General features: G+C 37.4%; 1 protein-coding gene across 1 annotated transcript in view; it reads right to left on the bottom strand.

Moving 5' to 3' along the window:
• LOC143275404 (transmembrane protein 256 homolog) overlaps positions 1 to 13,862 on the bottom strand; it is a 28,177-nt gene extending 14,315 nt beyond the window's left edge. Inside the window, exons 1-2 of the mRNA XM_076579480.1 lie at positions 13,602 to 13,862; positions 1,706 to 1,743 (exon numbers count right to left, since the gene is read on the bottom strand). Coding sequence (XP_076435595.1) covers positions 1,706 to 1,743; positions 13,602 to 13,797 — 234 coding nt within the window. The 5' untranslated portion in view covers positions 13,798 to 13,862. The remainder of the gene's footprint in view (positions 1 to 1,705; positions 1,744 to 13,601) is intronic.
• Between the last annotated feature and the right edge of the window lie 14 nt (positions 13,863 to 13,876).

The following is a 13,876-nucleotide window of genomic DNA, read 5'->3' as shown; positions in this document are numbered from 1 at the left end:
TTTATAATTCATAGACATGTGGTGAACACAAGCACACAGACAATCGAACACTGGGTTATTACATAGACTAACTTTGTTTACACAAATGAGTAAAAAAAAATCATGTTTTTAAGAAAGAAGACAAAGTTGGATATGACCTTATGCAACCTACACACCCTAAGGAACAAAACACCACATTCCACAGGGCAGCTGTTTTAACATTACTTTCTCTGCCAACACCGGATATGTATGTCAGTCTTCTGTAAAGTGGACATGTGCTGTGAGAAGCATTATAGAAATCTCATTTGTGATTATGATTTCTACTAACAATTCTAGCTAAACGTTCCTTTCTATTATATTTTGCTCATGTGATGCTGTATGAAAGTTGCACTACAAATAAAATATCATTATTATTCTTATCCCGATTATATTACTGGTGTTTTAAAAACAACAAAGTATTTCAAATGTGAAGGTATAATCTTAATTGCCAATAAAACTACGGAATTGAATATATAGAGAATATTTAATCAGATCAGTTTTACAACTTTTTTTTAAAGACAGAAATACTGTAAGAAAAAGTATGTTTCAGCTTTTAAAAAATGACAATATATCACTTATTAATGCCAGTTAGCTCCCCTGACTTTTCCCACAGACGACCCATTTGTATGGGTAAGAAATAAAATCACCAAAAAAACAAATGTTAGAATTTATGAACTGAAAACTTCCAAACTGATCAGTAACATAATGAGTTAGTTGGGGACAAAATATAGAACTTCCTCCCTTCTTATGCTATCATCAGTTAGATGATGAAAGTATCCATATCTATATAAAAATTTTAAAAAAAATGCACACACTGATGAGTTGTAAATGAATCTGGAAAGCACAAAGAGTTTGAAACAGATTAAATTCAGAATTACATAGCCGTGACTTGGCCCGTTCATCTAATTCTGTTGTCTGCCTTGTGACTAAGATGAAACTGGCTCAGAGTTTCAGACACCATTGTTGACATTCACTGTTCACGTGAAACCAGTTCACGAAAATAACTCTCCTGCTCACAAGCACAGCAACACACACTGCATTTATTGGTCACAGTGGAGAGGGGAAAGGTCAGTTAGGGTATTCTTAGCTCATAACGTCATCATGGAAATTAGAAGCCACTCCAAAAATTCAAAACTAGCTAAGGCCTCTAACAGGGCCCTTTGTCTGAAACAGTTGTGAACAGTAGGGCCCCGATCAGGGCCTTTGGTCTGCAGTGAGTTAATGGAAAAAGTAACATTGATAATGAAAGTCTGAAAGAGAATGTTATTACTACAGTGTCACAACTAATACCCCTTCCCCAAACACTCATGCATGCACGAAATTAACACACACACAAGTACACAAAAAAGCGTGTGTGAATAAAGAGAAACATCTATTGAATAAACACATAAATATCCTTCTTATTATCAAAATGCGTAAGACTAACTATATGTTATCACACACACTATAAAAAAGGAAAAGCAAAAGTAGAAAAAATCATAACTGATCTTACCCACATAATTTAGTTACAAGTGTTTGAATGAACTTAGTTGAAGACACATACACTATAAAAAAAAAAAAAAAAGAAAAGAAAAAGAAGAAAAAATCATAACTGATCTTACCCGCATAATTTAGTCACAAGTGTTTGAATGAACTTAGTTGAAGAATGCTGCATGTACAAAACAAATACTCAAAAATTGATCATTACCGTTCTCAGGCGAGAATCTGGTGGTTCTTGGCTCATTCCTGAAAAATATACAACAAAACACACATAAATTAATGTATATATGTATATACATGTGCATATTATATATATATATATATATGTATGTATAACACACACACACCACACACACATATATATATATATTTGTATTTCATTTTATCACGACAGATTTCTCTGTGTGAAATTCGGGCTGCTCTCCCCAGGGAGAGCGCGTCACTACACTACAGCACCACCCATTTTTTTGTTTTTTTTCCTGCGTGCAGTTTTATTTGTCTTTCCTAACGAAGTGGATTGTTCTACAGAATTTTGCCAGGAACAACCCTTTTGTTGCCGTGGGTTCTTTTACGTGTGCTAAGTGCGTGCTTCACACGGGACCTCTGTTTAACGTCTCATCTGAATGACTAGCGTCCAGACCACCACTCAAGGTCTAGTGGAGGAGGAGAAAATATCGGCGGCTGAGCCGTGATTCGAACCAGAATGCTCAGATTCTCTCGCTTCCTAGGTGGACGCGTTACCTCTAGGCCATCACTCCATATATATATATATATATATATATACACAAAATATACTAATATAGATCTAGATATATACAAAATATGACATTCATAAAATGATTGAACTGGTATGTATGCAGTGTCATGATCCTGCTGATAGGTCTAATAAAAAGTAATTTTGACAATTAGTAACAAAGACTTTGAAGGCATCTTGGCCAAATCAGTTTGACATTGGACTTCTGATTTAGTGCTAACCGGTGATCAGGGTTTGAGGCCATGCGTTAGCATGTTGCTGTCTCTTTGGGAAAGGCACTTTACTCTGATTTTCTTCACTCCACCTCGCTGTTATAACTATTAATTAGAAGAGAACAATCACTCACCGTCGAAGGGAACGGACGTACTTTTTGAAACGCTCCACAGGAGAAGAGATGAATCACAGGCTGTGACCCTTCATTCTCATGCAGTTGCATTTCATAACTCACATCAAGAAATAATCATGACTGCAACCAGCTACTGGTTGCAAAGTTTCAAGTTTGTGAAAACTTCATGCAAGTGTGGGTACAATGTAGTTTTCCGGGACAGGAGTGTGTGGAAGGTAGAAAGACTCTCTTTATTTTATCTCCTTGTCTGGAGCAATTTTGAAACCAGTATTTTCACATTTTGTAATCATTTCTCTTGCGATAGCAAAGACATCAAAATTGATATGTGTGGTGACAGTCTTTTGGAAATACAATTAAAAAACAATGCCACCAAAACGTAATGCAGGAAATAAAAGAAAAAATCGTTCATCTGATGTTAGCAGTAGTTTTCAGGACTGTAGTGCTGCTGAGTCTACGGTGGGGTTAAAAGAAAACAAAAAACAACGATCTGAATCGTTAAGCAACCAAAAGACATTGAAGGAATTCGTGAGTGGGACAGAAACAAGGGCAACCAAGGAAGTAAATAAGACATACATAGCAGAGAGGGAGGGGGGACAAACGGTATTCAAGAACAGTTAGGTAACATTGAGAGAGTCTTGAATGAAAAACTGAATACTTTAAAATCCAAAACTGATGCCAGTGAATCACATTTATTTCAGCACATTTCTGAGCAGTTTGACAGATTGCATGGTGACATTTATTTTTGCGAGCTGCTGACAGGAAGTTGACCAAAGACCAACAGCCAGCGAAGGTACAGCCAGCCAGACACCAGTCGTCCTCCCCCAGCCAGTCCCAGAAGCAACGGGACCGCCAGCAACCAGTGGAGAGCCAGGCCATGGAGACTGAGCAGACACTGACATGCCCCAGAAAAAAAGTATCCACCCAGCTTTGAAAGGCAAATTCTATATTTTGACATTCATTTTTTAAATTTTTGATGTTTTTTTTTTATTTACTTTTTTTTTTGGGGGGGGGGGGGGAGGAGATGTGGAGGGGTGGGGAGGAGGAAGGGTGGTGGTGACGGGTGGTGGTGGAATGTATTCTTTACTCCAGTGAGGGAGGAGAGGATGGAGAATGTAGGGACTGTGTGATAGGAAGACAAAGTAGGGATGGGGGAATACCGTACATTTACACGTAACATTATTACTGTCCTTTCTTTGTTGCCGCTGTTGATGCAGTCAATGTGATAATGATGAACAGTGGTAATGATGAACAGTCGTAGGAGTGGTGACAGTGATGGTGACGATACGTATTGCTATTATTATTCTTTGCATTATGGACAATATTAATTTATTAATTGTTATTATTGACAATCTTTTTGTTACTATAGTTTTTATTTATGTTGTTATCATTATTCTTTGCTTTTTTGACAATACGGTTTTAGATTTTGCATTATTGAGAGGGAAAATGACAGACAAGTAATAAAAAACAAAACAAAAAAAAAAACCCCAAAACCAAAAAACCAACCAACACCAACAACAAAAACAGTGATGTAACATCATGAAGGCCTGATTGACTGAACCAATGATGTTGGGGGGGGGGGGGGGGGGGGGGGGTAAACTCGACCTAATTCATCTCTGATGGAGATCTGTAGGTCTTTTTTCAGGAAGACATGTAGTTACACTTCTTTGTATACCCCCACACCCCAACCTCCCCGCTAGCACGCAACCGAGCGTGAATGTGCACACACACACACACACATGCACACACACATCCCTCTGCTCCCTCTTTCTTTACAGGCGATTTTTTTTTTTTTTTTTTTTTTTTTTTTGTGCTGCGTCTGGTGTTCGAGCTACGTGGAACTTTTTTTTGTTTGTTTGTTTTTTGGTGGGTTTTTTTTTTCCACACGTGCGATGATTTTTTTTAAAACTTATTTATTTATTTTATTATCTTTCTTTTTTTTTTTTTACCCAGTGGGTGAGCGGGCTGGTGTGCAACTTGAAACATTTTTTCACGTGAGATCTTTTTTTTTCTTTTTTTTTTTAAACAGCAATTTACCTGGAAGTCAGATTGACTGAACTGTTTGATTATTGGGAAATGGATGGGTGTGTGTGTGTGTGTGTGTGTGTGTGTGTGTGTGTGTGTGTGTGTGTGTGTTTGAATTCGACTTATTACTTGTCCACTACTGATAGTGCAATCCACATTTATCCCACCTCTGGTTTCTGTGCAAGTTCTTTTCCTTCTTTATTTATTCTTTTTTTTTTTCTTATGAAAGGCATTGGGTTGTACTCTGTGTGTGTGTGTGTGTGGGGGGGGGGGGGGGGTGTGTGTGTATCCTCTAATATTAACTCTCTCCATACGAATGACGAAAGAGACGACGTTAACAGCGTTTCACCCCAATTACCATGATTAAAATATTGCAAGCGGAAGGCTCTTATACTGAAGAGGTGAATGTTGACAAAGAATACCACAATTCTGACGACGGAAGCTAATGGCTGGGTCATTCAGACACCCACTGGACATCCGAGGGGTCTGTGTAGAGGAGAAGAGAGGACTGGCCGTACTGAGTGAGTTAACAAGTGTGCGCATGCATGCACGAACAGGCACACACATACTCCCATTGCCCCCCACGCCCCTCTTTATCCCCTTTTCTTCACATGCTTTGTATACATACTTGATTCCCCACCCCTAACCCACCCCCTCCTTGCCAGTGGTTTGGTGGTGTCTGGATTTGGTGTGATCCGAGTAGTGTGAAGCGTTTTTCATGTGCAACATGAAAAATGGTCTCTCACGATTCTACATCATTGTGGAGTGAAATGTTACTCTTTTTCTTTTTTTTCTGTGTTTTTTTTCCCCTTGTGTGTGTGTGAGTGTGTGTGACCATTTTCCACTCGATCTCCTCCCTCCACCAACCCGACCCCCTTCCCACTCTCCTTCAGCAAGCAAGGAATCCTTCAGCACCTAGTGTTGTGTTTCACAAGAGAATTCATAAAAAAAAAAACTGCATTCAAAATCATTCAGTATGATTTGTACATAATTTAACCTTACTGTATGTCACTTTTTCTAGTGAAAATGTAATATAATATGTCTCGATTTCTGTTTGTATTTCTTGGTATTTTTTTATCTTCTTTTTATTTATTTATTTTTATTTACTCATTTATTTATTTATTTTTTATAATTATTTCTTACATGTTTTTTCAAAGAAGAAACGTGCTTTTGATGAGTTCACTTAAGCTCACGTATGCCTTAATTTGCAAACTAAGTCGTGTTTTATTTATTCATTTGTTTAGTCAGTTATTCATTTGTGTGCAGTTGAGCTCAATAACGTCTATTGAATGCAACCATGTCAGAGAGAGCGGCTGTTCAAGAAAAGAAGGATGAGTGGCCATGTGAATGCAAGAACTGAACGAAAGCAGGCAGGTTTTTTTTAATGGTTATATGAGGTGGCTGAGGAACGCAAGTGGCACAAATGTAAAATGTATCTATATTATAATGAAAATGAGTAAAATGGTTATTAGAATAATGATACAATACAATGAATAGTTTTACGCTGTCATCTTTCAATTGCCAAGGCCTTGGTAATTTTGCTAAAAGAAGAGATGTCCTTCAATATCTGAGACAAAAACAATACTCTATATATTTTCTACAAGACACACATTTTCCTCCTAAATCCGAGCATCAAATTAGAGCAGAATGGGGATATGAATGTATATTTTCATCCAAAAATAAGAGATCTAGGGGGGTAGCTATTTTACTTAACAACAATTTTGACTTGAAGATAGAGAAATGCATCAAGATAGCCAGGGAAATTACATAATTCTTATAATAAATACCATGGGTAAACAAACTGCTCTAGCTAATGTATATGGACCGAACAGAGATGACCTATCATTTTTTAAAGACATCAGTCAAAAACTTGAAGATCTGTTAGAAACAAATATCATAATAGCAGGAGACTGGAATCTTGTTATCAACCCGAATTTAGATTATCATAATTACAAAGATATTAATAATACTAAAGCAAGCAATACAGTACTGGATATGATATCACAATTAGAACTAGTAGATATTTGGTGAGAATTTAATCCAGAAATTTTATGATACACCTGGAGAAGAACAAATCCATTTCAGCAATGTCGGTTAGATTTCTTCCTAGTTTCTGAAACACTTATCTCTGACGTAAAAAATGCAGACATTTGTTATGGATATCGTAGTGACCATTCCCTCATAACATTAGAAATTATATTTAAAGCAGAAAAGAATCATAAACCTTTTTGGAAATTTAACTCTTCCTTGTTAAAAGATCAGATATATGTAGAACTTATTAATGAAACTATTGAAAGGGTAAAGGAACAATATGCAGTATTGATATATTCCCGGGATAAAATCAAAGATATTCTAAATAGCGAATTGCACTTCACAATATCAGACCAATTATTTTTAGACACCCTGTTAATGGAAATAATAGCAAATACTGTAGCATATGCCATTAAAATGAAAGGAGAGCAAAGAGTAAAAGAAGAAGGTCTGGAACAAGACATACAGGCGATAGAAAAAAATAGTGATAGAAGTGTAAAGGAAGCATACCAATTAGAGGAAAAGAAGAAACAATTAGAAGAAATAAGAAAAACAAAAATGGATGGGATCATCATTTGGTCAAAGGCAAGATGGGCGTCACAGAGAGAAAAAATAACAAAATACTTCTGTTCACTAGAAAAAGACACTTTATGAGTAAACAAATACTAAAACTAGTTACAGACAATGGACAGGTCTTAACGAAAAGAGAGGAAATGTTAGAAGAAACTAGGTCTTTTTACCAAGAACTATATAAAGAAAGAAATACACAAGAGGCTGACTTAGGTACGTACGTCACAAATATACCACATTTAAGTGAACAAGAAGCTGAGGTACTGGAGGGAATTATTACTAAAGAAGAAGCATCTATAGCATTAAAGAATATGAATAATGACAAAAGTCCAGGAACTGATCGAATGACAGTCAAATTCTTTAAGTTTTTCTGGAAACAACTTGGAGATTTTGTAGTCCATTCTATTAATGAAAGATTTTACAAAGGAAGAATGTCTATAACACAAAGGGAAGGGGAAATAGTATGTCTACCAAAAGCAGATAAGCCAAGGGAATTCTTAAAAAACTGGAGACCAATTACTCTTTTAAATGTCACCTATAAAATTGGAACAGCATGCATTGCAAATCGAATCAAAGCTGTCTTACCAAAACTGATACATGAAGATCAAACGGGGTTCATACCAGGAAGATATATTGGAGATAATTTCAGATCTCTGTATGATATGATTCATTACCTGGAAAAAAAGAACCTACCAGGACTGCTCGTATTGACAGATTTTGAAAAAGTTTTTGACTCGATTAATTGGGGGTTCATGAAAAATGTACTGAAAGAATTTGGATTTGGGAAGGATATATGCAACTGGGTAGCCTCTTTTTATAATGATATAAAGTCTTATGTAGCAGTTAATGGAAAGGTATCCCAACACTTTGATATAAATAGAGAGTGTCATCAGGGAGACCAGATATCGCCTTATTTGTTTGTCCTATGTTCAGAGATACTTGCATGCAAAATTTGTGATGACAAAAAAATAAAAGGTATAAAAATATCCGACACCGAATTTAAAATAAATCATTCTGCAGACGATACAACATTCACATTAGAAGGAGACAGATGCTCATACGAAAGGTTGTTTGAAACACTAAATGAATTTGAAGATATTTCAGGCCAAAGACTTAACTTTGAAAAAAAACCAAATGTTTAGTTAGGAAAAAAGAAAAATTCGCCTGAAAGATACTTAGTTCACAAAGAGATGCAATGGAATCCAACAAAGTTCAAAATACTTGGAATCTGGTTCACTAACGAAATTTCAGACATAACAAAAATTAATATTGCAGATAAATTTGTTGATGTCATTAATCTATTCAAAACGTGGGCAAAAAGAATTTGTACACCTTTGGGTAGAGTGGCAGTACTAAAATCCTTAATACTTACAAAATTAACTTACTTATGGATTTTACTGCCCAACCCGCCAGAAAACGAACTGAAAAGACTGCAAAAAATGTGCTATGAGTTTGTATGGGACAAAAAAAACAGACAAAATCAAAAGGCAGTATTCGGTGCAAAACATTGAGCAAGGAGGTATAGGAATACTGGATATAATAACTTTCGTTAAGTCCTTAAAATTCTCATAGGTAAGGAAATTATACACAGGAACCCAAAAGTGGAGGCAAATACTACTTAAACAATGGAACCCAAAAGTGGAGGCAAATACTACTTAAACAATGTCCAGAAATAATTAACTTAAACTGTTACGGAGCCAAAAGATTTATCAAAAGTAAATGTAACCACTTCTGGAAAGATGTATTCGTAGCATTTGATCAATTCAACAACCACGTAAAATTACAAAACTACAAAGAACTTGTATCAGAACCTATATTTTATAATGACAAATTTAAAGTAGGTAACGTTGATTTTTGTTTCAATGACTGGGCAAAAAAGAATGTCTATTTAGTAAAAGATGTATTAAGTGAAGACGGAGACTTTCTGAGCCATGAACAATTCTGTAAAAAAAATGGAACATAAGGGTTAACTACTTACACTATCAAAGTTGTACACAAGCAATAAAGCAATACATTAAAAAGGAAAGGATAGTAATAATCAACAACGAAAGTAACCAGAACACAAAAGCATTAGACATGATATGTAGAGTTACAAAAGGATCAAGAACATATTATAATATTTTGCTTGATGAAATAGAAATATATGACATAAAACCGTTCGTTAATTGGGAGAGAAAAATGGATGTTGTAATAGATTGGAAAACTGCTTTAGAGTTAATTAAGAAGACGAAAGAAATCAAACTAAAATGGTTCCAAATCCGAATTTGCTTTAGAATTCTAGTCACAAATAGTATTCTTAGAAGAATGGGATTGACAGAAAGTGAAAAATGCAACTTTTGCAATATTGAAAAAGATACTATACATCATTATCTGTGGGAATGCAACTATATACAGTCTTACTGGTTAGAACTGGAAACATTATTGAAAGACAAGTGCAAAGTGTGTGAGAGATTATCCTTTAATACTGAACTTGTTTTGTTTGGAACTGACGACAAAACGAAAACAGACGAAGTACTCAACCTGATTATATTATGGGCTAAATTTTTTATATACAAAAGCAGAATCAATAAAATCAGACCAACAATATCAGCATTCATGAAGGAAGTACAGTACAACTACTGCACTGAAAAATATGTGTCCAGAATGGAAATGCGCTATAACAAATTTGAACGGAAGTGGTTCCTGTACATGGGAATAATAAACGATTTAAATGATTAGTCTAGTATGGTACATCGGAATATATATGAATGGTTAAAGAAACTAGTTTTTTGCTGCCAGTATCATTGCTGTCTTATTTCTACTTCATTGTATTTTATTTTTGTATACAACACTGCCAACCACATGTACAGACATACCGGCGACAGGTGAATTTCTGCAACACGATGTGCTAAATCTCAATTGCCATTTATGTATCTGTGTTGAATTGAAATATCAAATGCTTTGGTGCCATTATGCCAATATTCAAGTGTTTGTGTGTAACCCATTTCGTTTGCAAATGTGCGTGTGTGTGAATGTGCACGCGAGAGTGTGCGAGAGCGAGCGTTTTGTGTATATGTAAGTGTTGGGCAGGACGGGGGGGGGCAGGTATGCGTGTTTGTGTCTGGCTGTTTGCTACTCTGTGTATGTAAGAGAGAAAGAGAATAACATAATGATCGGACTAGCTTAGAATATACACAATATTATGTAACAGGTTTTGATGTTTTAATAATACTGTTGTTTTTTTTCTTCATGATTATGTTTGTACATTCTAAGAACCTGTATTAAACTGGATTATTCTCGGTGTTCCCTCGATGTCTCAGGAGATTATGTTGCTATATTGACCGAGGAATTATACGTTAAAGAGTATGTGTGTGTGTGTGTGCCTCACTGTGTGTGTGTTTGTTGGGACTGGGGAGATGCAAAAACAAAACCCCAAAACCTTGCAGTTGGATGAATGATATAACTTCAGTGAAGCGAGGGTCAGTGTTTATGTGTTTTCCTTGAAGCAGATTCTACGGTGTAATGCTTCATTGTTTTTGCTGGAATCAAACAATCTATTTTGTTATATTGTTTACCCAAATGTGAAATATGAGTACATGTTTCTTGACAAATATAACCTTCTCTGCAAGGGAGAAAAAAACAAAACAAAAAACAAAAAAACAACAACTATTAATTAGTGTCAATGGTTATCTGAGACCTGCTCAGGAAGGTTAAAAATAAAACAGCAGGAGACGATCAGGCTCTGCCACCTGTGCTGAGCTCTTGACTTAGTGAATTCACTGCCCCAGTACCGGTAATGGCAGTAAAGGGCTGTGGAACCTTTCACCTGACATAGAATTCACAGTTACTTGTGACTTGTGTGCAATCACAGATCAATAACTCACTAAATTAAGGACAACTAACCCACTGCTATATCCTCAAGTGAACATGTTTCAAGTAACAATTGAAGTAATTTTGGCAACTTTAAGTGAAAGATCCTGCTAAATAGATTGAAGCCACAAGCGGAGAAGATCATCGCAGAGGAACAAGCAGGTTTCAGACCAGGGCGCAGTACAACAGAGCAAATCTTCAACCTCAGGATACTATGCGAGAGGTACCTCCAACATCAGCAAGACCTCTACCACGTCTTCGTGGATTTCAAGAAGGCGTTTGACCGAGTATGGCATGCAGCTTTATGGGCAACCATGAGGTTGTATAACATCAATGCCAACCTGACCCAAGTGATACAGAACCTCTATGACAAAGCCACCAGCGCAGTCTACTTCAACAGTAACATAGGGGACTGCTTCAGAACCACAGTCGGAGTGAGGCAAGGCTGTTTGCTCTCACCAACTCTCTTCAACATCTTCCTGGAAAGAATCATGACTGATGCACTTGAAGACCACAAAGGAACAGTCAACATCGGAGGCAGAGCAGTCACCAACTTACGTTTCGCCGACGATATTGATGGCCTAGCAGGAAAAGAAGAGGAGCTAGCTAGCTTAGTGGACCACCTTGAAAAAACCTCTAGAGCCGATAAAACCTCTAGAGCCTATGGCATGCAAATCAGTGCAGAGAAGACCAAACTGATGACCAACAACACCAATGGCATCAGCACTGACATAAGAGTGGATGGCCAGAAGCTAGAAACTGTCCACAGCTTTAAATACCTGGGAGCAATTGTGACAGATGAGGGATCCAAACCCGAAGTACTCTCCAGGATTGCACAGGCGACAGCAGCACTCACAAAACTGAGGTACATCTGGAATGACCGGAACATTGCACTCGGCTCAAAGATCAGACTGATGCGTACCCTGGTGACATCAATACTCTTGTATGCATGTGAATCGTGGACCTTAACAGCTGAAATAGAAAAGAGAATACAGTCCACTGAGATGCGATGCTTTCGAAGACTCCTGGGCATCTCCTACAAAGATCATATCACGAACGAAGAAGTTCGAAACAGAATCAGGCAAGTCATTGGGCCCTACGAAGACCTGTTGACCTTGGTCAAGAGACGCAAGCTCAAATGGTATGGCCATGTCACGAGATCATCAGGGCTTGCCAAGACATTCCTGCAGGGCACAGTGCAAGGGGGGAGAAGGAGAGGCAGACAGAGGAAGAGATGGGAGGACAACATCCCAGAATGGACGGGCTTGAGGTTGAGGGATACAGTCAGGAGGTCAGAAAACCGAGAGGATTGGAGGATGCTGATTGCCAGATCACCTGTGGCGCCCCAATGGTCCACAAGACTACAGGATAGGTGAAGGTGTGAAGGTGAAGTGAAAAAAATAATCAAAGTGTATCACCTTCAAGATTACACATTTACAACAACAACAACAAAGAAAAAAAGAAGAAAGCTCCATACTTTCAGTTCAACTTTAAGTAAAATATTATGGGCCTTTCACACCCTAAATTAATCATTTTTCATTGGGGATTTTTTTTTTTTTTTAATGGGGGTGAATGGATTGTGTCTGGCTGTTTGCTACTCTGTGACAATCTATTATTATTTTGACTAAATAAAATTACCATTAGTGGAAGACAAAATATATCACTTTAAGTAACATGTAAAGCAAACACAAATCTTTGTTTTGCCAGTGAATGACCCCTTACACAGTCTGTGTGTGTGTGTGTGTGTGTGTGTGTGTGTGTGTGTTCGTTCTTTAGTTTAACGTCTTTTCACTGTGTGTGTGTGTGTGTGTGTGTGTGTGTGTGTGTGCATGTTTGCTATCTCATCTCAGTGCCATCTCTGAATGGTTATTAAAGACTCATTCTGTTGTAGTTGCAGAGCCAGCAGTCCACAAGATATGTCAATGACTGGTCACCATGGGGCCATCCAACAGAGATGGTAAGCTGTGCATTAATTCAAACTATGTGTATACCTATTTAGCAATCTACTGATTACATTAATTAGCTCCACAGCAAAAGGTAAACTGTGCATTAATTCAAACTATGTGAATATTGATTACAATAATTAGCTACACAGCAAAAGGTAAACTGTGCATTAATTCAAACTATGTGTATACCTATTTAGCAGTCTATTGATTACAATAATTAGCTACACAGCAAAAATGAGTTAGTCCCTATTGAATGGAGACCGACAGTGATATTCCAGCCATCCTCCAATCAATGTGGCAATGCAAGATTAACAACAAAAAAGCTGTTACTTAACAGTAGTTCTTCACACACACACGTGACGTCACACACACACACACACACACACGCTTGTGAGCATTGTCAAACACGCGCTCTGTGACTGACACAGCATTTTACACACACACACACACACACACACACACACAAACACATCATTTTACAAACACAACACAAATGCACTCCTCTCACATATGAGATCAGACTATCACAGATACTGCAAATACCTAAGTAATGTTATCATCACAGCACTGATCACAAAACTCTAACCATGGGCTCCATACGCTGCCATCGCAATGGCCAAAGCTCCTGACAATCCGGCGATTCTGACGAAACTTCGTCTCTGGATCATCGTGTCCACTTCTTTGATGACGACTTTCTCAATCTCCTTGGGAGCAGGTACACCTGGCAAAACACGGTAGATCTCACTGAAAATGCCTGTGATGTCTGTCCACAGCCCAGACATGTCTATGCCAAAACTGGCGAAGTTAAAACTTCAGTTCAATTTGCGAATGTCACCGTGGGGCTGATTTGCACCGGAAACG

This window comes from Babylonia areolata, chromosome 30 (genome assembly GCF_041734735.1).
Source record: "Babylonia areolata isolate BAREFJ2019XMU chromosome 30, ASM4173473v1, whole genome shotgun sequence".
NCBI lineage: Eukaryota > Metazoa > Mollusca > Gastropoda > Neogastropoda > Buccinidae > Babylonia > Babylonia areolata.
Note: the sequence above shows the minus strand (reverse complement) of the source record. Positions and strands in the feature narration are given on the sequence as shown.